Source organism: Labrus mixtus, chromosome 22, assembly GCF_963584025.1.
Source record: "Labrus mixtus chromosome 22, fLabMix1.1, whole genome shotgun sequence".
NCBI classification, from domain to species: Eukaryota; Metazoa; Chordata; class Actinopteri; order Labriformes; family Labridae; genus Labrus; species Labrus mixtus.
In genome coordinates this window covers 1402381-1429719 of record NC_083633.1, presented here as the reverse complement: position 1 = coordinate 1429719, position 27339 = coordinate 1402381, and the positions used below count along the sequence as shown (strand labels likewise).

At 42.2% G+C, this 27339-nt stretch overlaps 1 protein-coding gene across 1 annotated transcript; it reads right to left on the bottom strand.

Annotated features, from left to right (window-relative positions):
• Window positions 1-183: 183 nt before the first annotated feature.
• On the bottom strand, window positions 184-27252 carry utp20 (UTP20 small subunit processome component). Its single transcript, XM_061029777.1, has 61 exons — window positions 27080-27252; window positions 26746-26826; window positions 26582-26648; window positions 25812-25944; window positions 25529-25717; window positions 25331-25412; window positions 25005-25142; window positions 24621-24776; window positions 24325-24480; window positions 24093-24227; window positions 23921-23998; window positions 23644-23822; window positions 23371-23526; window positions 22669-22757; window positions 22356-22461; window positions 22098-22248; window positions 21924-21986; window positions 21658-21825; window positions 21429-21505; window positions 20034-20113; window positions 19580-19835; window positions 19288-19455; window positions 18490-18580; window positions 18305-18390; window positions 16737-16862; window positions 16082-16248; window positions 15251-15459; window positions 14877-15020; window positions 14703-14782; window positions 14348-14583; window positions 14084-14228; window positions 13895-13982; window positions 13238-13381; window positions 12660-12713; window positions 12362-12514; window positions 12099-12254; window positions 11130-11270; window positions 10898-11035; window positions 8648-8787; window positions 8402-8484; window positions 8001-8314; window positions 7770-7909; window positions 7125-7281; window positions 6844-6942; window positions 6514-6681; window positions 6184-6350; window positions 5956-6103; window positions 5582-5698; window positions 5279-5449; window positions 4637-4768; window positions 4415-4525; window positions 4170-4319; window positions 3358-3540; window positions 3105-3236; window positions 2899-3031; window positions 2621-2805; window positions 2449-2520; window positions 2065-2358; window positions 746-872; window positions 487-632; window positions 184-408 (listed from the first exon to the last, which is right to left on the bottom strand). Exons 1-61 carry the CDS (start codon window positions 27128-27130, stop codon window positions 253-255), a joined length of 8442 nt encoding a protein of 2813 aa, XP_060885760.1. The 5' UTR covers window positions 27131-27252; the 3' UTR covers window positions 184-252.
• Window positions 27253-27339: the final 87 nt, after the last annotated feature.

The window sequence follows — 27339 nt, the reverse complement described above, 5'->3', positions numbered from 1 at the left end:
CACACAAACTAGAATGTTTGATACCAAACGGTCGAGATGGATTAGGTTTTCGTGGTTCAAGAAGGAGAAGAATATAGATCATTTACAAACCACGAGAGGGAAATATCTTTCAGCTTTCCTGACCCAATGTGGTTTTTGCTCTTTCAAGTGACGAAAGATTAAAGCATTATTCAACCTCATTAAGTCAGACTTGTGGGATCACGAGTGAAGAGGCTGGGACCCTTTGGTTCCTGCTGGCATCCTTGATAAGTTTCACTTGACCATGGCCAGGTCTTTGAGGGCGTGGCTCCGCTGCCTCTTGGCTTTATACCCGGGCCGGAGGAACTCGATCTTTCTCTTCTTCGCTTCAATTTTGTTCTTGTGCTTCTTGAGTTTTTTCTTGGCTGCGATGTCTGGGTTAGCCACAGCCTAGGAAGACACAATATGTCAATTCATATCTAGGAGTATTGTTCAGTGTGTGTGTATGCACTCTGGTGTCCATCATACCTGCATGGCTCTGTGCCGTTTGCGTGCCACTCTCCTCTGTGAGAACTCCTTCTGGACAGCAGAAAAGGCCAGAGAGAATCTCTCCAGGCCCACTTGCTTCTTCATGAGTTCGATCAGCTCCTGTGCCAGGTTCTTCAGTGTGGGATCTGGACATTGACAGTGGGCAGGGATCAGTGTCATCTTCATCTACTCTAACTGAAAGTGTAAGGTTGATTTCTGCAACATGACGTCACATTTGTAGGCTTTTTAAGACGGGTACCTTGGTCCGCGTAGGTGCTGTCCAGCTCCCTGTACAGAGGAGTAATGATGGTGGTCAGATAAGGGCCGAGTCTGTCCTTCCCCAGGTCCATGGCCATCGCTCCCAGGAACTTAAATACACATGTTCTCTGAGGGAAAGTGTGGCGAGGAAGAACTTAGTATTATCTTAAATGTTAGAATCTAAACACATGGATGAATCCATCCATTACGTTTTCAATACATGTGCAAGGAAAATGCAAGAATCAGGTGATGTGAAATGTCATATCACCTCTGACCACACACTGATTCTGGCTGTAGTCAGAAGTGTAACAGACCAACATTTAGTTTGGATAATCATTTAGGGGGCGACAGAAGAAAGTAGACAAACACTTACAGAGTATAACTTTTAAACTTCATATGACAAATATTTTCAACATTTAAAGTCAGGTTTTTGGCTAGCTTAGCATTAAAGTCAAATATTAACTCCTCTGTTAAGTCTTTACAAGCCTTTGAGAAGCATCTGTTTTTTTAGCTGGTGGATTCATCTGAGGTTTATTTTTTGCTAGCAACAGCAGCAAAGAAGCGACACTGATATGAGCAGAGGGATTGAACTAAATCAGTAAAGTAGTGGGCAGTAAAAGAAAAGAGAAAAATGAGTTCATGGTTTTTTTGTTCGGTCATTTCTTTTGGGTAATAACTCTATGGTACCCTCTCGTCTCACTAAATAAAGAGTGATGTTAGCATATCCAGTGGCTATCAGTATCGGCTAATTTTATCGCAGATATTATTAGATCTATTCACCAGTCAAATAGCATTTAATTTGAGTATCATAGCACTTCTCTACCAGCAGAGGGCGCTATTTGGATTACAACGAGCATTATCGCCCACCAGTGTCAAGTGATGATGCACGTACATGCAGATACTTTCCAGTTGAGCGACCATCTTGTCTTTGTGATACTGTGTGTGTTTGATAACTGCATTTAAGGGGTCAACACAGTTAATGTGTATATCTATCTCTACAAATCAAACATGGATCTATGATATAGATATCGGCAAATATATCGTATCAGATTTTTTTCCCTCCCCAATATCGGTATCGACCCCAAAGATTCCATATCGGTCGAGCCCAATATTCTCATAAACATTTTCATTGAGGACACTTTAAATTATAAAAAGCACAGTAATGTTTACATGAAAAGAACATTTTAACCCTTTTGAGTTAATGTTCTTTATGGGTAAATATTAATGTGAAAAAGCATTTACAGTATCTTCAGTATTTCAAATGGTAATAGTGGGCGTCTTGATGAAGAGATCATTCAGCTCTACTAGTTTCTTGTTTACCTTCAGTGGAATTTTGGGAGTGTATGCCGCCTCTCTCTTGGCCATCAGTGACAGTTTCCTCATCAACCACAGCAGTGAGGGAGGTTTATCATCCTTATCGTCCTCCTCGTCTTCTTCCTCCTCTTTCTTTTCCTTCTCTTCCATCTCCTCATCATCACCATCCTCCTCGTTGCCGTTCTCCTTCTGCTCCCCCTCCTCCTCCTCCTCTTTCATTTCTTCCTGAGAGGAAATGACCTCAGACTCGGGGGACACCAGGTAGATCACCTTGCCGACAAACAGCAAGTTCTTGACCACCTGTAGGGCAGAGGAAGATTTCTGTCAGTCAAAAAAATCACTCTGACCCACTTGAAATTTGTTTCAATGTTTTGTCCCGAGTTTGAGCACCTGCTCTCCTGATGCCGTGTCTAGGAACTTGGACTGAAGCTGATGGCAGAAAGATAACGCCATCTCTCTCATCTGAACGCCATGGAGAAGGAGGAAAGAAAGAAAACTTATTAAAATGGTTAGCACACGATGAGATAATTAGCAGGAGAAGAAGAAGCGGTCATGGCCTGACCTTCTTGTCCAGGCCGCTGGTGATGAAGACTGTGACTGGCAGCTGAGGTGAAGCATCTCCACTCTCCCCTCTCCAGAGAGCGACCAGCTGCTCCGCCTGATGGGCTGCAAACAGCTGACCAAAGAGCTGTGAGGCGGTCAGCCACACCCAGCAGTGAGGGTACCGCAGGTGGGCTTCAATGTGACCTGTAGGAGAACATGAAGAAAGAGAAATGAGCGAGTGTGAAGGAATGTGTGTGTGTGTGTTTGATAGGGAGATGGTGTGTGTTTGTCTTTTACCCCAGGTACGATGTAACGTGTCAAAAGGCTTGCTGAGCTCCAGCAGGCCGCAGTGTTTGTTGAGTTTGCTGAGGAGGGTCAGAAAACTGAACAGCAGCCGGTCTGCTCCTTTCTCATCCTGCTCCTCTTCGATCTGAAACAGGAAGTGGAGTTAAGATGCAGTTTTTTTTTTCCTTTCTTAGATTTCAAACTTGCTGTTGCCTCACATCTTCAAAGTTGTCGGGGTTTATCTCCCTCTCCAGCAGAGGCAGCAGGTCGTCAAGGCGACGGACAAACTTCTCCTCTTCAACCTCCACGAACAGGCCACAGATCTGCGCTCCGAGACGCCTCAAGCTGGCCTGGACGGACAAGTAAAGGAATTTAAAGTTAAAGGATTGAGATTAACAAGCATTACAGCTCTAGAGTCATCAATCACTTTCAGATCAAATTGTTCCCCTAGAAGGACGATAGTATGTGTACCTTTTCTGCATGAAGCCAGGTGTTGACAAGGCAGTACAGGGTGTTCTGGTGGTTCAAGTCAAGCTGGGTAAGCAGGGCCTTGATGGCCATGGCGGCCATTTTCTTACAGCGTGCAGAATCATCATTGACCACGACCAGAGCCAGTGGTGCAAAGAATAAGCCGCTATGTTGCAACAGCAGCTTCTAAGAAAGAAAAAAAACACACAACCAGGTGTGACTATGTTGCTGTTACATTTGTCAGAGCTTTAAGACAGCATGCAGGAGTTAAAAAAACTGCAATGGTTAAAGGCTTTCTATGTGATTTTTCACACTTAAATGTAGAAATCAAGTATATCCTCTGAAAATAACTCTGTGAGTCATGACTGTCTACAATGAGTGTAACACCCGAGTCCCACTGTCTGTGATGTTTTCAGAGTCCTATCTTCAGTTTGTTTACATCGCCAGGACGGCCGGCTGACTCCTCCCCTCGTGTATAAAAGTTGTTTAATTGAGGGACTAGAGAAAAGAAGAATAACATACTGTACTCACTGCTTAACTGTGTTTCTAGATCACGCTCATTTCAGGTAAATTTACATGCAGTATGAAGATACGAGCATAATAAAGATCACTAGCATTAGCATGCTAACACAACAATGCAACGCGAGTTGTTTTGGTTTCATGCTGGTGCTCAAGGGCGACATCTGCTGGATCAAAAAAATCACATAAAGCTTTTAAACAAGTGATGTTATGATATTGTTATAAGGGAAGCACAAAGTTCAGAGGTTTTTTTTTTTTTGCACACATTTTGTAAACTACAGAGAAAATTCCCTGACCTGAGGGAAAGTCTGGAAGATGTAGGCTAGCATCTCCAGCACAGACTCCCTGCCTGTGTCGTGCTCGTAGTTCAGCTGGGCCACCACAAAGTCCAGGTGCCCCCTTAACCTCTTTCCCAGTGGATAGTCCAGCAGGTATTTCAGATAGATCTGCATAGAACACAAACACCACTATGAACACTCACTGGGTTTCGAGACACTTCAAACACTTTGTATGGATACAGGTTCTTCTGATGTGTGGTTACCTGTCGACAGTGGATTCGGATCATGGCGTTGCTACCGGTGACGGACAGCTTGGCGACTTTCTTTAACACCTCCTCCATCTCTGGAACCACAAGTTTCCTTGACAGAATCGCCTAGAGGAGAAGGATACCTTTTGAAACACAGCTCAAGGCACAGACACATCTGGTTTCTTTGATTCTCCTGTTGAGCACCACAAACACTGAGCTACACATTTGACTCTGTACCTTCAGCAGGCCGAAGGCTGTAGCCTGACGGGACTGGTCATAGATGTCCTCCTCAGCGTATCCCAGCAGCACCTGCAGCTGTGTCTCTGAAATGTTTTTGCTTTTGACATTCTTCACCAGAATGGTGATGGCCTGAGAGACAAAACAAAGGGCAGCACTTCAGTTTTCAATAAGGTGCTTAAGATAAGACAAGATAATCCTTTATTTACCCCACAACGGGGAAATTTACAGTGTTACAGCAGCAAAGAGCAAAGATTGCAAACAAAAAGTGAACACAGTACACAATTTAAATAAAAAAGAAAAATTAAAAATGTACAAAGAATAGATAGATACCACAATATAGATTAAAAAAAATAGATTTTAAAAAAATTGATCAGCTGAGAGGTGCAGTTTTGACAAAAATGTAGTCAGAATATTCAGTGTAAGTGTTAAAGGATGGCTCGTGTCATTTATTTGGATAATTTTCACATCCTAAAAAATGCTGGATACATTTCTCCTTTTCCTTATGATATTACAAAAAGTTGCCTTCATCCTACAGTTACATAAACTCTAATTTGACCTCAGCTACAGAACCAAACAAAAAAAGACATCTTTACACCATAAACCCATCATAGATCTGTCAGGGTTTTTTTTTTTAAGTACCTTGAAGCAGTTTTGAACCAGTTGGTAGTTCTCCCCGCGGGCAGCTCCAGCCTTAGAGTAATCCTTCAGCAGGACAAAGAGCTGCTTGGTCAGCTGCTCTGCATTCTGCTCCACTGCTGGCAGAGGGAACTTCAACAACCAGGTGAATGCCACAAGAGCCTCTGTGGTCACCTGAGAGAGTGAGGAGAGACGGAAGGAGAGTGATGAATGGTGGAGGGAGTACAGCAGGTTACAGTCCCCCCCCCCCCCCTTTTATTTTTTTAGGACACTTTGGAGTTTGGGAGACGAAAGGAAACCAAGTACCTTGACATGCATGGAGTTGAGACAGTCTAGAAGCAGCAGTACAAAAGGATCCAGCATCTCCAAAGCTGAGGCCTCAGACGATGTCACTTTGGATTTTTTCATACTCAGATGGAGCAGCTGAGAAATAGATGAACACACACGATGACAAATATTTCAGGAAAACGTGTTGAAATAGGCAATGCTCCTTTCTCATCTACCTGAGGTCAGGATAAGACAAAACAATATGCATGTTGTGGAGTATAAAGAGTATCGATTGTTTAATAGTTAACTTAAAAGATGGTTCAAGTTCTGCACAGCGATTATTTTTTTAAGTTTTTTTTCTTTTTTCGAATATATTATTGAATCTTAGTGTGAGGGCTGTTTTCAATCTGCACCTTGAGGCCAGCATCAACCAGGATGTGCATGTTGGTTCGGCTGCTGACCGGGGCTTTCTGACCCCCTCTCTTCGGAGTGGGGGGGAGGAGTAGGCAGCTGGGAGGAGGCAGTCGAGGGTCCGGGGGAGGCTTCACCGAGGATCTCTCTCTACAATTCAACAAACACTCGGTCACTAAATATCAGTATCAAGTTTGATTTATGTGATCTTCAGTGTGTAAAGTGCATACCGGTCTCTCTTGGTGAGCAGCGGCAGACTCTCGCTGACCAGGCCGTGGCACAGCAGTAGAATATCCTTTGAAGTCATGCCCTCATTGACAAGCAGACCCAGGACCAGTCGCCTCAGCACAGCAGCTACTCGGTTACACGTCTTCAGACTGAATGTAGTCTCCAGAATCTGACAGAAAATAACAGATAAAACAGATAAAAGGAAGGCAGTTTAGAGAGATGTCATATGTCTGTTTTTCAAACATTATTTTATCCTAGTTTAAATTGGAACGCTGTACTTCCTCAACTTTATCTGAGAGACATGCAGATTAATCAATCCGATCCCTGCTCACCTCTTTCAGAGGCAGGATGAACTTGGTGATGCTCTCCTTGCTGCAGAACTGAGCCAGCAGCTCATACGAGTCCATGCTCTTGCTGTGTCGGGCCTCCATCAGCTTAGAGACGATCCCCTTCACCTCCTTCTCCTCAGCCACAGCCCCGAACAGCTCATTGTTGAAGATCTGACCCAAAAGGGAGGAAGGGAGAGAGTGAAGAATAAAAATAAACCTCCAAAAAAATTATCTGAATCCGTTTTTTTTTAACCAAAAACATTAAACTGCTAGCCCATATCTATCGTTTGAAAATGTCTATTCAGGTATTTTTTGGGTGTGAAATGTTCTTACATCAATGAGCATGTTCATGCATGAGTCCAGGTCACCACTTTTCAGGGTCGGTCTGAGGACTGACAGCAGCTGGTACACTGTGAATGTTAAGACATGGACCTGGATGGAAGGGTAAGCAGCGGTGAAATAGAGACAGAATAATTAATATTTAAAGGGATTATGGGGACTCATCTCTTCACAACAACCAATTAGATGAATCACACGTGTAAGCCATTGTGAACAAGCAATTATAAATGTGTTTTGGAAATATTTGAAGCTAAGAAAAAAGGATGTGTTCCTACCTGGTAACCCTTTTGCAGGACCCCCTGCATTTCTTTGAGCAGGTACTGCAGGTACCTCCGGCCTAAAGTCTCCAGGATTTTCACCAGAGTTCCCCTTGCCACATCGCGGACCTCCTGGAAGCGGTTCCTCAGCACCACACAGACCTTGATGAGGATCCTGAGAAATACAAAAATCACTCCCATTAATACGTTATAAAGATCTAACTGTGTTTTTCTTTAATCTCACTTTATTCTCTGCCTGAATATTCAGTAAAAATTAGAATTTATCTTGTTGTCTTTGGGTTCCACTGTGTGTAGGGTAAAAGAGATACACATTTTTGAAACTAATCCCACCCCTGTAGTGCATGAATATCAGAATCAGAAATACTTTATAATTCCCAGGGGGTGTCACCATTGCTCTTCACACAATTCAGCAGTAGGAAATAAAATAAAATAGAGATAATAAAATAAGCACTAAGTACCAAGTAGGGCTACATGATATATACAAGATAAAGCAATATTGACATTATGAATGTACAAGATGAACTGTGTTAAACAGATATTGCACAGTGTAGTGACCAGTTTGCAGACAGATTGCACAGTTTCAGAGTTAAATAAATATGTCCAGGTTAATACAGACACTCTAACACACAAACAGCTTCATACCCAGGCAGGTTGGCCTCCATGATGTTTGGAGGCAGAGTCTGCATCAGTTTGACCATGGCGAAGGCGATTGGTATCCTTGCCACTTCCTCCTCCTTCACATCCTTTGACTTCACTGCCTTGTGTTCATCATCACGCTTTATCTAGAAAGAAAAAAATGACAAACCTATTATTATAAAGCTGTTTGGGGTTTAAGGAACATATCCAGACTGCATGCATGTGTGAATGTTGTACCTTTGCATTCAGACATTTGTGCAGGCGAGGCAGCACGCTGTTATTGACAGTCTGGTGGATGGCACTGATCAGAGTCTCCAGCTGCTCTTTGCTCTGTGGCAGCCCGCTGGCCACAGTGAATTTCGGCCCTGTGGTCTTAGTGACGACTGCATCCTTAGAGGTGGCATCCTTTTTCCCACTCTTGGTGTCTGTTTCCATGGGAACGTCAGATGGAGCTGCCTTACCGTCCACCTCCATCGCCTCATCTTCACTCTCATCCGATTCGTCTGCTGCAGCCTGGATCTCATCATCTGCATCGTCAGCAACACTCCCAGCTAATAAAACACATTTAGATTTAATATCTCTGAAGGTCAAAAACTGAAAAAAAAAAGTGCAGATTTTGAATGTGCATTGTCCCTCACCCTCTCTGGCCTTGGCAGCCTCTATTTCTCTGCTGAGGGTTTGATGGTCGAAGTGGAAAGCCTCAAGAACTGTGATCAGTAGACTGGAGAGAGAGATGTGTGGTACAGCAAAGAGAAGACAATTAATCTCTTTGTGCAGACTTTACAGAACGATTCAATATAATGCTAAAGTACAACCATAAATAAAGAATGCAATTAAAAAAGCAAGGCAGTGGTAAAAAAAACAGGAAAGGAGGTGACCCCCACCTGACAGCCAGTTTCTGCTCAGTCTGTGACGTCTGCAGAATGTGGATGAAGTGTTTCAGGTAGTAGAGGTACTTAGACCAGGTCAGCCTGCGGCACACTGCGCCCACCACCTCCACCGACGCTGATATCATGTTCTCATGCTGCAGGTATGCGAGAAGAGGAGGGGTCAGACACAAACATATAAGATGTTCAAAAAAACGATAAGATGGCACCATTGTCGCGTATTAGAGGTACACAATATGTTTAGCTTTGAAAGCTTGGTCTGGCACCTTCTCTGTTTGATGAATTTGTAACAAGACATCAGGATTCAAGTCGAATCAACACACACGCTTCAGTAAGCGGTAACTGTTGCATTCCAATGTGAATAACCTCATTTGGACAATCAGCCTTCTCTGTTATTGGAGCTAATCTATGGAATGGTCTACCCACTGAACTGAAAATGCTACACAGTTTGAATGTTTTTAACAAAGGTATTAAATCATGGCTGAAGGAGAAACACCATCGGATCCTGTTGTACAGACTGGAACATTTGCTTGGAATTGCAGGGACTGCTTTGAGTTGGTTTGAATCCTACTTGTCGGACCGATCTCAGTTTGTACATGTTAATGATGAGTCCTCTATGCACACTAAAGTTTGCCATGGAGTCCCACAAGGTTCAGTGCTTGGACCAATTCTTTTTACATTATATATGCTTCCTCTGGGAAATATTATGAGGAAACACTCCATACAGTTTCATTGTTATGCAGATGATACTCAGCTTTATGTATCAATGAAGCCCGATGGTACCAGTCAGTTATGTCAGCTAGAAACGTGCCTTAAGGACGTTAGGACCTGGATGACCAGAAATTTTTTGCTACTTAACTCAGACAAGACTGAAGTTATTGTGCTAGGCCCGAAGAACCTCAGAGAGACTTTTTCTAGTGATTTGACTGTCCTTAATGACATCAGCCTGGCATCTAGCACCACTGTTAGGAATCTAGGAGTTCTATTTGATCAAGATATGTCCTTTAGCTCTCACATCAGGCAAATTTCAAGAACAGCCTATTTTCACCTTCGTAATATATCCAAGATCAGGAATATCCTGTCGCAAAATGATGCAGAAAAACTAGTTCATGCATTTGTTACCTCCAGATTGGATTATTGTAACTCTCTTTTGTCTGGGTGCTCTGGCAAGTCTCTAAAGACTCTTCAACTAGTCCAGAATGCTGCAGCTTGTGTACTGACCAGAACTAGGAAGAGGGACCACATTACTCCTGTCTTGGCTTCTCTGCACTGGCTCCCTATACAGTCTAGAATAGAATTCAAGATCCTTCTTCTCACTTACAAAGCTCTAAATGGCCAGGCACCATCTTACCTGAAGGAGCTACTAGTGCCTTACTGTCCCTCGAGAACATTATGGTCCCAGAATGCAGGCCTGCTAGTGGTACCTACAGTCTCTAAGTGTACTATGGGGGGTAAAGCCTTCAGTTATCGGGCTCCTCTCCTCTGGAACCGCCTTCCAGCCGGGGTCCGGGAGGCAGACACAGTCTGTATTTTTAAGAATAGACTTTCCTTTTTGATAAATCTTATAGTTAGGGCTGGTGCTGGCGTAGACCAGCTCTTAGTTATGCTGCTATAGGCTTAGACTACCGGGGGAACTGGCACCCTGAGCTCCTCTCTCTCTCTCTCTCTGTGCATATACAGTACATCATATTACTGCATGTATCTATCTGTAAATCTCAGTCACTAACCTACTTTCCTGGGAGCTCTTGAGCTCTCTTAGGCTCCTCAAGATCGTCGGTTGACGGCCTGCCAGAACAACCCCACCCCATCCCTACCCCCTCCCCACCGGATCGTGGGTTGGTGGCCTGCCAGAACACTTTTACCTGCTTTTTGTAAAGTGCCTCGAGATAACACTTATGAGTTGACGCTATACAAATAAAAATTGATTGCTTGATTGATTGAAACAACATTGTTCTCACACCTAAACGCACATGAGCTTGTATATTTTTCTCTCTGTAACTGTATTTTATCCCTGCTGCATTCATAACTGCGCTGTATTTATAACTGAACTGTTTTCTTTTTCTTACCCTTTTTATCTTTATCTCTGTTGTTTCTAAAAGCCTCCCTGTTGCAAATTAGCATTTTGCTATAAACACTAAGAGCAGTGCATCTGGAACTTGTGCATGGTTAAATGTTACAGCACCAATGTTACTGTATGTCCATGTCAAATAAACAAACAAATAAATAAATAAATTGTGCATTAACCACCTTCAGCATCTTTTCATCCAGCAAGGCGGTCATGGCGTACGGCATGATATAGTTCTGGAGGGAACGCGGGGTCATCACCACTTGGCCTTCAGTTAGCTGCTTGGCCAGCTTCCTCAGGGCACGACCTCGACGGTGAATCTACACAAGAGACGAAACAAAAAAACATGAGTTAGTGGGGTTTAACAACAGTGGACTGAGGAGACACAGGACTGTGTGTTTCTTTCTCTCTTACCTGGATGTGCTTCATGTGCTCAAAGAAGTCGGACTCCAGGTCATTGTAGTTGGTGAGCTGAACCAGGTCTCTGAACTCTTTCTTGGTGGGGAAGGTCTTGACCAGGCAGGCGAGCACATTGGTGTATTCATGCTGCACATTCTGGTAGAGTGAGAAGGAAGACAGCAGATACATTACACTTTTAACCCTCATGCATCATTATGGACATTTGTGTCCATTTGGTCAAATGTTTCCTCTTCAGCTGTCCACCATTTTGTCTGTGTTAGTGCATATGGCACCATTTTTTGTAAGAAAGACTCTCTTGACACATGTAAGTGCACATTTTACAAAAATGTCCATGCCAAAAAACTGTTTTAAAAATAGAACAGATTGATACTTTTTTCTGCATACATCTCTTAAACAACTTCAGCCCTGCTCAAAACTACCAAACATTCAATAATTTATAGGAATTTAACCCTTTAAATGCCAGTTTGATTACTTGATGTCACTGTTATTTATGGAAAAAAAACAACACAAAAATTAGTTATTTTCCATATAAAAAATATTTGATGGCTGGGGCATTTTTAGTTTTTGTGTAGCATCAGATTTAAAATGTAGTTCCCTGTTTAGACACTGGAGGGCGAAAATGTCCAATTTACAAAAACTGCTATAAAAATAGAACAGATTCATATTCAGTTTGATTACATGATTCTGGGATTTAAAGGGTTGAATTCCAGATAATTACTCAATATTTGATATTTTTGAGCAGGGCTGGAGTTGTTTAAAAGATTTATGCAAAAAAAAGTAGAGGAAAATTTAAATCTGTCCTATTTTTATAGCAGTTTTTTGGCATGGACATTTTTGTCCTTAGTGACTTAAGAGGGTCGTAAATTAAACTGAACCAGTGAGAGGGTTTATGAGTTTTACACTGAGAGCATTTCTGATGATACAGTCAGTCTTGTTTGGAGGATTAAAGGTGTGTGTTCCTACGTCTGTTTTGCTGCGGAGCCCCTTGTGTACAGCGTCCAGGATGGTGTGTTGCACGACATCCCTGTAGATCTGTTCCCCGGGCCCGACCGCTGCCAGTTGGGTGATCACTGCAGACAGACACAAGGTGGCGTTGTCTGCCAATGACATGTCACCAATCTGCATCACAAGAAAAAGGAGGGAAGAAATTAACAAGGCAAAAAAAAATCATCTTTAATAGGACTGCTATTTTGTTCAGGGAATATCTGTGTCACATCTCGTTTCACCTCGTAGGTGTGGAAGCAGTTGTGTAAGATGGTGCTGATGAAGTCCAGGTCCAGAGTGCTCATCTCTTTAACTCGCCTGGTCGCGTCTTGGAAAGCTGTCAGACGCACGTCAAAGTAGATCTCATCCAAGTGTCGACTGTCAAATGCGTTCAGCTAACGAGGGGCGAGCAGAAAACAGTGTTAGCTAACTGGTGATAACACTGTGAACCAGGTAAGAGATTCCAGTGGAAACATTAAATATATAAACAAAATCTTTGATGGTAATAGCTTAAATATGAAAGTGAAGAAATGGTCATACCTTGGTTGCTAAATCTGTGATGTATGCGAGGGAAGGCTCCAGATCTGACAGAGTCTAGAAGAGCAGATCAGACAGATTGAAAAGATGACATCAACAACATGGGGTCAGTTTCTGCTAACTTTAAAGGGGACGTATTATGAAAAATCCACTTTTTTACAGTGTTTCTGAACATATATTTGTGTAACCTGAGTGCTCATTGCATTTAAAGAGACACACACCAAAACGGAGCGTTCTGAGAGAGCTGGTTTATACAGGGTCACAAACCTCCTCTGGTGCTTGATTCATGTTATATTTTGACCAAAGCACAGCACAGATGTTTCATTTAGACCACAGGGGACTGTTTGAAAAGGTGGAGAAGGGGGATAATATGTCCTCTTTGAGTCACCTCCTATCCGGGATATCAGAATAATGATGGAACTAAACAGACATAATTTAACATCTACAGCAAGTGTGACTGGAAAAACAATCCAACTACTTTTATCCTTCTGCCTGCGTGTATATATTGATTCATGTCATAGACATTTATATCTTAAATGTACAGTATACCTCTAAACACATGATTGGGTTATCTGGTGTACCTGGAAGACGTTAGTGAGGGCCTGCCTGGGCAGCTTGTTGTGGATGATGGAGAAGAGTTTGCTGAGCGGCTGCAGGAAAGCCGATGGCTGTACACACTGTCGCAGCAGGTTCTGCACTGTGGCCAGGATGTCAATTTCTGTCTCCTGAAATAAACAAACCGTGAGGTCATAGGTCAGCAACATGAAGATGTATGCCCTGAGTTGAACCTCTCAGGTACATACGCTTCTCTTGATGCCTAAGCTCAAGTCATTCAAATAATATAATAATAATAATAATAATAAAGTTTATTTATAAAGCACTTATCAAAACCAACGTCACAAAGTGCTTCACAGAAAAAAGAAAAATTCCAACAGTCAAATAAACAACAATAAAATCCTATTAAAAGCATGAAAAATAAAACAACAGTGCAGCAATCATCCAATTAACAGAGAAAAGAGAAACAACAGAGACAGAGATTGGCTAAAGTTAACAGTAAAACAAATAAAACATCATGGATGAAACAAGGATTATAAGAAGGCCTTACGATAAAAATGTGTTTTTAAAAGAAGATACTGATGTAGCTAAAAGGCGTTTGACTCTGAGCACAGTTCTGGCCTTAAACGTTAAGCATGCGTGGCTTTAATCATCTATTCAGTAACAAAAGTAAGAAGTCTTACTTGAAGATTTTTGCCTTTCTGGAGGTAGGGAAGCAGCAGACTGATGAGCACCGAGCTCTGCTCCTTGTCGCTCACAAATCGACTGACCCTGGAAGACAAAAAGAACACATTAAAAAAGAGCAACACGTTATGGTGTTTCTAAAGACTAAAAACATTGAAGCCAGTGAAACAGGGAGAAAAAAAACTAACTTGGAGAGGATGTTGAGCTCTTTGGCCACCTGTGCCCTGAACTTCTTCTTCTTGAGTCTGTCTGTGTTGCGTACGACCCCGCTGAGGTACTGCAGCAGGGTGGTGATGTGAGGCAGCAGCAGTCTGGAACCCTGGCTTAAAGAGTCTGGAGGAGGAATGACAACATCGTTTGTCTCGTTTGTTTTTCTACAGCAGCAACAACTGATAAACTGATAATAAAATAATTGATACTTAATTCAAATCAAATGTCAATTTCTAGCCTACCTGCAGTGACTACAGCGCCCTCTGCTGGCTGTGGGAATACATAGCTGTTGACAGTCAGCTCTGTCTCAGCCTCTGAGGCAACAAAGTCTTCAGCCGTTGCTAGCGACTCAGCTATGTCCATCACCATGGCGATAGTGACTGTGGAAGCGTTCTTGGCTGCGAGGAGCGCAAAGACGTTAAGGAGGACATCGCACTCTGGCTGGTCGGGCTTCTGCTTGGCCAAGAGAGGGAAGCACCTAAAACAGAGAGAGAGAGAAAACAGTCTTTTACTTACTTTACTGATGAAAACTAATATTTACTGTTACAGAGGTGATAGAAATGTGGAGAAGAAATGGAATGGTTAAGTAACTCCAACCTGGTATTTTTGCACCACCCATGGATGAGTTTGAGCAGAGGAGTGGGAGAGTAAGGACTCTCGGTGGGAAGTCGACGCACCTGCACGGGAGGAAAAAGTTGACTTTAAAAAGCTTGAACAAAGACGTAGTCATAAAATAAAAAACAAAGTAAAAAGTTGTTGTGCAACGAGTACCTGAGGCCAGACTACCGCCTCGAAGACAGCATCCAGCTCATCTGGACTGAAGCTGTAGGAGTCGAAGCCGTCGAAGAAGTCCTGGATCCTCAGAACGCCGAGGCGCCTCAAGTTCTTCAGAGGACTGATGCAACCTGCGCGCAACTGCAGACAACAGCAAACACACCAAGACAAAGAGTCGTTCAACAGAAGACTGTTGGTATAATGTGTTGCATAAGACTTCAATACTAACTATTAAAAGGATCGTGCATACATGCATTATTTAAAAATACCTCTATATTGATTGGTTATTTACATACTGTGTATTAAAGAATTCAGGAAACCTTTACCTCAAAATATTTAGATACAAACAATGAAATATTTGAATGAATCACCTTTTCCCGTTGGTCCAGGATGGTGGACACGGAGGCGGTGACACACAGCAGGATCTGCAGCACCTTGGGCAGGTACATGTGGATGAGGTGGCCCAGTTTGTGGATGACCACGTTGATGATGTTCAGCAGGCTGTGCTGTCGTCCCAGCGGCAGAACAGCTGCTGCATCCGTCTCTGCTATCGCTTTCTGCACCGCTGCCAGGCAGGACCCTGAGGACATAGACCACCGAGAGGAGAGTTATGAGAAAACTTAAAAACAATTTAAACACTTTATTCTTTTGGGTCCGGGAAGCGTTGGTTCAATATTGACTTATTTGCTTGTGTTATTCAATTTTATGTTTACTGTGTATGTGCTGCATTTATTATTAAGATCTTTGTAGCCTAGTGAACCCTCAGGAGTGCAGACTGCCCCCTTCAGGATCATACAACTAAAATTTAGTCTGCATGCAAGTACTTCATGTCAATACTAATCAGGTCACTAAAACACAAATTTATATATCTTTAAATAACTCATTCTTTTTTTTTCATTCCAGATATGACCTTATATATGATGCATTTGCATGTATAGTTTAAGGTCATGCTGAATATGTAGATCTCATGTGGCTCTACCAGATGGAGAACTTGGAGAAAAACACACCTGGAACATAATTTCAGTAATGTAAGAAGTATTCAACCTGAGATACAAATATACAAAACAAATGTATTTAATTCACACTGATTTGGGTTCAAACTCAACGTGCAAAAAGCAGTGCAGTGCAAACTTCTGTCATGTGGCTCTACTCAAGCTTTGTGGTAGAAAATGGACAATTTTTCCACAACAGAGATATTCTACCTTCACTGTGATGGCAGACGGGCTCCAGCAGCAGGTCGATGAATATCCCCAGCTCCTCAGCCTGGCAACCTGCCAGGAAACGCAGGATGATGGAGGACCGAGAGGTGGCGGACGCCTTCCCCTGAAACTTGCTGCCCGCTTTGCTGCGCAGACGGCCAAACAAGATCCTGTGAAATAAAAGGTTAACACAAGCTGGTGACTAAGACACTTAAAAAAACAATCTTCAAACTTCACTCAATAATTCAGTTATCATTCAACATGTCTCCAACACAGCGTTTACAGCCTGTTTCAGAGCGCCTCTCACAGGCTGATAGACAGTACAACAGCATGACCTTGAGTGTCATATTACTTTTATACAAACGTTTCAGCGAGCAGCATATATTCAAAAACAGTAATGAGCAACAACAGTTATCTTTTTGTTTTTTTTTAATCAAACATTTTGCTGTGATAACACAACAAGTTCTGTGAAGCTAAGCTAACTGCTAAGACATGAAAGTGGTATAAATCTTCTCATGATACTGAAAAAGCTAAACAAACATTAATCATTTGATGAAACATCCTTGAAAGCAGCTAAGAAAAACAACAACAACACACACAGACAGTCGAACACACACCAACAAAGACGGACACACACACACTAACAAACACACGGTACCTCATTAGCAGTGGGATGAGTCTGGCTCTGTGTGAAGCATCAACCACCTCTGTCTCATCAGATATGTTGAAATGGACAATCTCCTCTTTGAAGTGTTTGTCATCCAGAAGCTTCTCAAGATTCCCCCTGGAGAAAAAAACAAATTCCTTATAGCCAATCATGTTGCCTCATTTCGATGGCACATGCAGTTTGAAGTGAATTTGAAACATCACAAGATATTAATTAATTAACATTTTAGAAATGACAATTGCAGAGAGTAAAAAATAACAGTGTTATCTTGAACAAAGAGCAGAGGCGTGTCCAGAGGGGTGGCATGAGCCCCCCCCCCTTAAAATCTGATTGGCCACCCCAAAATCTACATCTTTCTGGATTGGCTATTTGCCCAATCGGATCCTGTTTAAGTCAAAATCAACAACAGCCTGGTTTTTTTTTTGTTTTTTTTTACATGGAAATGTAGTAAAACAAATGTGACTACTTTTAGTTGTAAATAATTTTTTTTGCATACTGCTCTTTCCATAAAAATTCTAATTAAAACCTCATGCAGACTGTCTAACTGGCAATGGACTTACTAGCTAATTAAAGGCTTTATATGCAATTTTTTGATCCAGCAGATGTTGTCCTTGAGCACCAGCATGAAACCAAAACAACTCGCGCTGCATTGTTGTGTTAGCATGCTAATGCTAGCTATAATGCTATCTTCACACTGCATGTAAATTTACCTGAAATGAGCGTGATCTAGAAACACAGTTAAGCAGTGAGTACAGTATGTTATTCTTCTTTTCTCTAGTCCCTCAATTAAACAACTTTTATACACGAGGGGAGGAGTCAGCCGGCCGTCCAGGCGATGTAAACAAACTGAAGATAGGACTCTGAAAACTCTGAAAACATCACAGACAGTGGGACTCGGGTGTTACACCCATTGTAGACAGTCATGACTCACAGAGTTATTTTCAGAGGATATACTTGATTTCTATTACATTTAAGTGTGAAAAATCACATATTAAGCCTTTAAAGTATTTTTGCGAGTAAGAAAGCGTACAAGAGTTTGAATGTGATTTTCTCAGTACTATAAATTTTGACTGCACATCTTTGTTTTTGACTCCATAAAGAATCAAGCGGAGAGGATTTATACTTTGCCAAATTATGTTACTCACGAGTACATATCATTAGTGGGGATAGAAGGGGCAAAAAAATGTAATTTATTTGCATGTGTGCCTAAAAACTTGATGCCACCTCTCCGTAAGTCGGTGCCCCAGGTGGGCGACCCCAGTCTAAAAGGTCTGAACACGCCCCTGACAAAGAGTCCCACAAAACTTTCTAAAAAAAATGCTCATCCGTCTGCAACAAGGCTGAAGGTACAGTAAACTGAGAGCTTGATAACAGACAATAGAGGTGATACCAGGAAGTCAACATTCCTCCCCATGTAACCGTAGAGGGCTGAGGATTCAGAACCCTGATTCCTATCACAGATGCTCACAATGACCCCATTGAGGAAAAGGAAGAAGAGGATTCTGTTGCTTTAATGAGAGATATTACTGTAAAAGTGTCTTCCTGTGTAGTTGTCTTACTTGTATGGTACTATGTTAGGCTCTTTGTATGACAGAACACATTCCAGTGCCACTCGCTGGATCTGCTGGTCCTGATGGCACAGCAACTGGAACGAGAGAAATATGTTGAAGAGGAGTGTAAAGATATGTTCAACCATTCACAGGAAACATGTGTGTCTCTGTTTGCTAACACAGAGAGTTCTTACCTGGTTATAAAGCTCACTGAGGCTGCCCTCCAGGTACAGAGAGCGAGGGTTTGTGAATTTGGCAAATACCTTCAGATGGGTAATGAGCTGTCTGTAAGTGAAAAGAGAATTTGAAAAAAAGTTTAATAATACTCTCAAAGCCATATTCAGACTGCCTCAAGCCGAGAGATTTCTGCCCCTTTGACAATATGCCTTCAATCTGAATGTCGCAGAGGCTACTTTCCAGTTTTGGGACCATCTTGTCTTCTTTATATATCTTTTCCACCAGTGTTTGATAACTACATCAGAGGGATAAATGAAATGATATGTATATATCTATATATGTATATGTGTATAGCTTCTGTACAGTTTAATTTACTTAGCTGTTACTACATTTTTTATTTTATTTGTACTTTTCTACTCTTTTTTTTCTTATAATGTTATTCTATTTTATATATAATTTTAACTTTTTTGTAGAAGCTGACTCAGGGAGAAACGCACAAAAATTCCAATGTACCTGTACTGTCCTGTACCTGTGCAAATGGAAATAAACATCTATTCTATCTATCTCTAAAAATCCAATGGATCAAAGAAAGACATCGGCCGCTTTATCAGTATCCAATTTTCTCTCTTCTTAATATCGATATCTGTATCAGCTCCAAAAATCCCATATTGGTAGGTATGGCTAAAATAAATAACTTAATGCCATTTTTCTGGTTCCACTGAAAGAAAACTTTTCAGTAGGACACAGGACAGCGAAGGTTCAAATAAAGAATCTAATATGAAACAAAGATTCAGGTGGATTCTGATCAGTCTTACTTGGCAGCAGCTCTCCTTGGAAGTCCCTTCCTCTGCTGTTTGCCTCCCCCTTCCTCCTCTTCCTCCTCTTCCTCTTCATCCATCCCAGACTCCTCCGGGGCAGCCTCATTCCTCTTCCTCAGGTCCTGAGTAGAGGCCACCAGCGGGTCAGCGATGAAGAACTCATTCCTGAAATCAACAGAATAATCAGGACCTGATGTTTGCAGATAAATCCACCTGTCACACTTGATTTAAAATCATCTATTTGGTAAAGAATGTCAACAGAGATAATAAACACACCGTAGTTACTAACCTGATGAACCGGAGCAGCAGAGGGCTCAGTTCTCGGCTGCGCGGTTCCACCCGGTCAGGAAACTGGGCCATGGAACGCCACAGCAGGCTGCGGAAGTTGGGGAAGTCGGTCCTCTCCTTGGGGTTTAAAGTCAATTTCACCCGCTCGAGGAACAGCACCCCTACGTCCCCACTTTCAATCACCTCACAGCCCGGCTCTCCCTGGAGACCAGACTCCTCCTCGTCATCATCCTCTTCACTCTCCTGCAATTCTTTCTCTGTGACACGTAGGGACAGAGGGGAAAGGGGGTTTGTCACATTTCATCTGCATTGTTCCACAAGCAGTTTAAATACTTAATAAATATTCTGTCTCAACAATGTGTTTATGATGCAACACATTTGTGGATCTCATCGAGTAAAACCTGACATTGAATAAAACATTTTTAATATTACTTATGGTGCACTTAAAGTCTTACCAGCGATCCCTGCCACCATCTCCAGATGCTCATAGTAAACCCTCCAGAACTCTTTGTTGTCCATCCCTCTAGCATGACTCCTGTGAGAGGGAAACATACACTTTTAATCAGTCAGGGTGTCAAAGAGTTGTTAGCATTCTTCACTTAAAGGAAAGTGGGGTTGTATGAACTACTTCTTAATACTACGTCTATTACCTACAATAGATCGGGGTCAGCAGGTCCCCTGGCTGTTTGAGGGGAGCTGAAGTATTAACACAGAAACTAAAAAAATGTAACACTCTGGATTTGTATCTTTTCAACACGATGTATGTAAGCCATTTTTAAAAAAAAGATCATGCTAACAACTTTACAGACTGTAATGGTGATAAAAAAAAACACAATACCAAAGAAATGTCTGTCTGACATTAAAATAAAGTTTTGAAAACATTACAATTTTAACTACATATAAAATATTAAAAAACTATCTTAGGTTGTAATTTATTAGTTGCTAAGATGTGTTTTGATGCTAACAAAGTCCGGAGCGGTGCATAGATTAGCTTCTGTGTCAGTACACTGCATTCTCCAAACGTAGGCTATGTTGACCCCCTTCTACTGTGGAAAATACACCGTGTGTAAATGCTAAATGGACATGAGCTTGTACAGCGCTAATGTACTCTTCTGACTACTCAAAGTGCTTTTACACAGCAGGTCACACCTACACATTCACACACTGATGGTAGAGGCTAGTATGTAAAGTGTCCATCAGTATTAACTCATCCATTCATACACATTCACAAGTCAGCCTCGTCTTGCCCAAGGACACATCGGAAACATGCTTGCAGGAGCTCGGGATCGAACCCCGACCGTCCAGTTGAGAGACTCACGACTCTACAACTGTACAGATAAGTACGTTGTTAAGCCAGAAAATCTCAACGATCCCTTTTTAATTAAAAGTGATAAGAAGTACAGCTTATGTAGAAGAGTAAATGCTCTTGAACAATCAGACAGAGACGTATGACTTGTGAATCAACGATCTGTTTATTTCTCTTGGAGCAGTTCTTTTTTAGCATCCCAATCATCCTGTTATTGGCAATCATCACACTGGGCAATTTCAACATGTGTGCTATATAAAGACCATTTACTAGAAGTAAACGGACAACTGGACTCTTACCAGGAAAGAGGGTGTGGGTACGTGTGTACGTTTATTAGAACATGACCTTATGACTTGGCCAAATTCAGAGGTTAGATAACTATTGGCTTGTGCCTGTTGTTGTACAAATTGTGTGTTTCTGTTATGCTTCAACCTTTCAAACTACAACACTTACGAGAGCATTTTTCTGAGTTAAACTTTGTCAATAAATCATCAGTGCATTGATTTAAGCTAAATTAAGTTTTTCAGTGTTCTTTCATACTCACACAAGAAGTTCAATAACTGGGTCCCAGAGTGGCTTGAAGTTGACAAACAGCATTGCAATAAGGTAACGTAGAGGTACCTGCAGGGAAACAGTCAGAATATAGAGTCATGTTTAACACTCAAACAATTTCCTGTTTAATCTGAACTTTGACTCAATCCAGACATTCAACTACTTCAAAGATGATGTATCAAAGTGTTGAAAACAACAGCAAGACGTTTCTTTTTCTGTACCTGCTGGAAGGTGTCGGCTGGCCCCCGTGGCAGACTGCGCTGCACCAGGTCCTGTCTCAGCTTCCGCAGATGGAGCAGCTTCTCTCTGTAGTCCTGAACTGAAGCGGGCACCAGCTCGGCCTGCAGGCATACTGCAAACACCGGCTGCACCTCCACATTCTCCTCACCCTGCACAGAGGCGCACACACACCCAATAAACAAGAACATGACTTTAGAGTTTCTCCTTTCATTAAGTTTTAAATCAACATTTAGACTGACGGTCTTACCTCTGCAAGAGGAGGGAGCTCTGCCTCAAACTGGGAGAGAATCCTCAGAGTCAGCAGGCGAATCTGAGAGAGAAAATTGTGAAAAAATGTTACAAAAAAGTATATTACTCTTAAGAAGACATTTCACCCATAGTTTTGATTAACATCTTAACACTTGAAGATGTTCTTTCCTACCTTGGATATGTGGGAGGAGAGGTTAGGGTGCAGGATCTGGTAGAGTTCCAGCAGTGCATTGTGGGAGAGGTGCTCTGAAACGCCGCTGAGTGACAGGCAGGTGTAGTACAGGTCACCCAGCAGCAGGGCGGACAGGTCTGTGGGAAACTTCCTGTAATCAAAATAAAAAATGATGCTCTAAAACCTTTACTGGAATAGAAATTAAGCAATAATTGAAGACTCCTCAATACATCCATCAGCAGAGACGGCTGTACGTACCGCAGGATGGAGTTGATCTTGTCCACGGTGAGCAGTGAGAGAAGCTGGGCGGAGCCGTCCAGAGTGAGGAGGCAGCTCAGAGCCTGTCTGGCTACAAACAGTCCAGCTGGAGGGGGGGGGGGGGTGGTAATGGAGACAGCACAAGGTGACTTCACTCAGTCTTGAGAACAGTAAAACTGTATGCACATTAATTAAAACGTTTCCTCTAGCTGATACAAAAGTATCCATTTCAACTCTGATAAATCACAATAATACAATAGCAATAAACAATATGAACATTTTAAGAGCAGAAGAACAAAAAGAAGCGTCAAACCTTTAGTCAGTTTCTCCGTCTCAATCTCACACAGCAAATGGTTTAAGAACGCAGTCACAGCAGGCACAATGCTAGCTGCAGCAAGAGGCCTGGAAAATGAAAAAATGTCAATATAGTAGATCAGTGGGGGGGAGGGGTGTAATTCATCAGCTGGACTTTATATGTGATTTTTTGATCCAGCAGATGTCGCCCTTGAGCACCAGCATGAAACCAAAACAACTCGCGCTGCATTGTTGTGTTAGCATGCTAATGCTAGTGATCTTTATTCTGCTCGTATCTTCACTCTGCATGTAAATTGACCTGAAATGAGCGTGATCTAGAAACACAGTTAAGCAGTGAGTACAGTATGTTATTCTTCTTTTCTCTAGTCCCTCAATGAAACAACTTTTATATGCAAGGGGAGGAGTCAGCCGGCCGTCCCGGCGATGTAAACAAAGTGAAGATAGGACTCTGAAAACTCTGAAAACATCACAGACAGTGGGACTCGGGTGTTACACCCATTGTAGACAGTCATGACTCACAGAGTTATTTTCAGAGGATATACTTGATTTATATTATATTTAAGTGTGAAAAATCACATATTAAGCCTTTAAGCAATCAATGCATGCAAGAATGAGGAAGCACGTGTCTAATCACAGTAAGAGTACTGTATTATTAGTCACATGTTCATTTGTTTATTAAATATCAAACACTTCCTGTTACCTGAGGTGTGGCAGAAGCACCAGGGCCGCCCAGGGCAGAGAGAGGTCAGTGATGCTCTTGTTGTTCTCCTCAGAAAACTGGATCAGCGACAGCACCAGCTCTGGCACTGCAGGTTGTTCTGATGCTGTACTGTTGGTCTGACTACTGCTGAACACTCTGTTCAAAGAGAAATACGATCAGACAACCAGAGACTCATTTGGGCTGTTTTTTAAAGTCATTACGAATCTAAGTAATTCAACAGCTAACAATGTGATCTACACTGTCACATCTCACCCTGTCGTCTGTCCGGTGAAGAGCAGTGGGTAGGTTTCAAAGGCCATGGAGCCGTCTGTTGGGGGCGGGGCTTTGGCCAGGATCAGGCTGACCAGCACATCCAGCCCACAGTGGCGGGACAGGGGATCACCGCAGCCGAACAACCCAGCAGTAAAGCGCAACAAGCTGGGGAGGAAGAGCTGTGGAGGAGAGAGAGGGAGAGGAAGTGTCAGTTTGTGGTGGAGATGAAACAAACAGAGACAGAGTTACATGATAAATAACTGTGATGATGACTCACCTGCTCAAACTGCTTCATGGTGAACATCTCCTTGGTGAATTCAAGTATCAGATCGTGTCCAATCGTGCTGCCAAACACCTTGTGATGCAGATATACAGTTTCAAGATTAACTGTACATGAATACTGACACCGTACCTACATACAGATATTCTTATCATTTCGTTTGTTTCACCTTCTGCACCGTCTCTTGGATGATTGCTTTAGGCAGGGTAACGTTCTCCCCGAGGAGCAGAGAGGAGGTGATCTGGAGGAGCAGACGGGAACAAGACTCTGACAGAGACGAGCTCTGAATCAGATGCAGCACCGTCTACAGACACAGAATCAGATGATACAAACAGTAAAGACACGGCTGATGTAATGTTTTTATGTATGATGATCAAACTTCTTTGCTGTTCTCCTTGTACCTGACAGACCGCTTCAGGTTTGGTGATCTTGGCTCCGTCCTTGTGGGACACCAAGGTGTGGAGAATGAACAGCAGCCTCTCCAGCTGCTCTGCTGCTGCCTGATCTGACTCCTCCCCTTGTGCCTCCATGACACCCAGGACCTCCACCACAGTGACCTGTACATGAAGACACACCACCGTCATTAAAAAAGGCAAGGGAAGGAAGTTCAACTCAATGGGAAGGTTTTTTTTTTTATTTATTTTTTTAAATAATTGGACTGAAATTTAAAAAAAATCAGACATCTCGTCATGCCCACCTGTAAGGACTCCCACAAAACCAGGAAGTGCTCTTTGTCAACATGATTGGCTGCAGCCTGGGCCAAGTGATCCAGGGCGTCCCGGACAGTGTCCCATGGCAGAGAGACCCCAGGGCTAGTTGAGGGTCCAAGTTTACGTAGAGCTACAGGGAAGGCCTGGAGGAAAACAGAAATCTCAGAACTCATTGTGTCTAAAAACAACAGCTTTCTTTTGAATCACTTTTTCACATAACAGAGGTTCACAAGTCTGAGGAACAGACCAATGAAGTCTGCTCTGTTTCATTTATTTCACGTTTTTAATCTTCCAACTCTTTCTGCTAATTTACTTGAATTAAAAATATCACATAAGTCAGGAATCAATCCTCTCGGACATGGGGAACCCACATTTGCAGCGCAGGAGTGAAACATGTTTCGAACTCCTTTGCACATCTCAAAGAGTAGTTGACCCGCTCCCTCTGCCTTGTCCGGGTGCTGCTGCAGATCTGAGAACATGAGACTCAGGAGAGCATCGAGGTCTGGAACCTGTGTGACACAAATGAGACAAACATTTCATCATGGGGAACGCAGCTAAACACACTGATGAATGCTCAGTATTGATGCTGAATTATTAGAAAAACAAAAACATGTAGAGTCATCTTTTTTTATTTTAAGACACACAAAGGGAAGAACTCGTTTATGATTGTGATGTTTCCAGATTGCACATCGCTCACCTTTCTCATCAGAAAAGAGAAGCTCTCTGCAGCAAACTTGCGGATGTGCTCTTTCTTGTGCGCCAAGAGTGTGCTGTACAAACTGTGTGGTAAAAACAGGCGTTCAATTATAGCCAGCAAAAAAAAAGGTTTGCACTCCAAAAAAGGAACAAATACCAACCATCATGCAGAGCATCAACAGAGAGCCTCACTACGTACCTGTAGATGTTAGTCATGTCCTTCACCATGAGCCTCCACAGGTACTTGTAGAGGTAAGAGAGACATGTGAACGCCCACTCCAGGATCTCTGTGTCCTTGGTGTCCAGCAGTAAGGTGATCAGGATGAAGAAGTCGGGGAAGTGGGGGTAGAAGTCCGTCTGCAGGTCTCTGGCCAACTGCACCACCAGGCTAGAGGGAGAAATGGAGGACACAGCTCGTAAATCAACCTGTCAGTCAGCCAGAATTATTTTTTTTAAGGAGACAACAACAAAACACAACTTACTCCAGCAGGGGCTGGTAGGCGAGACTGTTCTTCACACTGAGGTGCGTTTTCAGACTTTCCACTATGGCTGCCTGATGGAAAACCAGCATGTTGAAAGACTGGCTCTTGTTGGAAACATCTTTTAGAAAAGTAGCTGTGGAGAAAAAGGCATCGATTTTACATTGTTTTGTTGTTGTTTTTTTTATTAGGAAAAGCATTCTTCACACATTAGAAATTACACATAATAGCAGAATAATTGCAAGACTCCTCCCTCAAACTTTCAAACATTGGAGCACTTTCTCTGCAGGAAGAGGTGGGTATGATGCTCGCAGTATATTTAACAATTTAGCTCTTCCAAAGATTTTTTTCATATTCAAGTAACATGACATTAATGAAATTTAAATTATTTACAAAAGAACACAGAAAGCTTTCACCTTGGAGGGGTAGAGAAAGAAAAATAAGAAAATGAAATACAGAGCAGGTTAACGGATGAATGAAAATGACAAAAACGAGGAAATATCACCCGTGTACTCCAATAAGTCAAATAAAATCTGGTCTTATAGGTTTGACATATTCAGTCCATATCCTGTAGAATCTATCCTTCTGGACTTTGAGGGAAAATGACAGCCTTCCCATAACATATATTTCATATATTATGTCTATCCACTCATCAATAGTTGGTGGGTTAGGTTTTAGCCATTTTTTGATTTTACATTGTTAAACACACTTCAGGTGTAGAGGTATGACAACACAGACACTTATGATGTAGTATTCATGTATTATATACATACTGAAATTCTCGGTCAAGTTGAGGTCTTTCCATTTTGTCAGTCCTTCAGAGAAGTATGTTTCTACTTCCTACATGGGGAGAAAAAACAAGTTGTAACCAACTAGATGTTTAGCACAAGATAAGGAAAGAAAGATTTGTGTAGCTAAATGTCTGACTGTACTTTACCTCTGCATAGGATCCTGTCCTGTCGATGCGATGGATTACATTGATGTTTACATTGGCAAGTCTTTCTGCAAACGTGAGAAACTGACCAGAGACAAGAGAGGTTTAAATCATAGCTTAGACACATCGAAAATTCTAGTAATACTTTACATGGACTTCAGGTTAAATTCTTTACTGTTCATAACATATTAGACATCAAAATTAACACTGAATCACTCTACTTGTTTTGCTTTAACATGTGTGTTTCACTCTTAATCCCCGTTAATGCAGGTGTGTTTGTACACTTTAGCCCTGGACTCTGTTAGCTTCACAGTGCATTAAGTTTCTTGAATCTCACCCTGTAAGTGTTCTCAGATTTATGATACGAAGACTTGGATTTGATCTTCATCTTTGCCGTCTTTGCTTGTTCAGGGATTAATTGTATTCCGAGGATCGCGGCGCGGTGAAAAGATTCATGAAAAACTACAATTTCTTAATTCTATCGGCTACGACTGTTTACACACACGCCGACACCACGGCGTAGCCATGCTGAACAAAGCATTGTGGGAAATTTTTCGCTCCACATGGTGGTCGATCAGTCGAAGAGGACAGAAGAGG

Bases quoted from the DNA above. Each gene is read 5' to 3' on its own strand.
- utp20 (XM_061029777.1), bottom strand. From the start codon at position 27,130: ATGAAGATCAAATCCAAGTCTTCGTATCATAAATCTGAGAACACTTAC. The intron at 12,255-12,361 runs GTGAAACGAGAT...CTTGTGATGCAG, and splicing joins ACTGCTTCCACACCTACGAG to ATTGGTGACATGTCATTGGC. The intron at 6,351-6,513 runs GTGAGCAGGGAT...ATTTTCTGTCAG, and splicing joins TCATCCTGCCTCTGAAAGAG to ATTCTGGAGACTACATTCAG.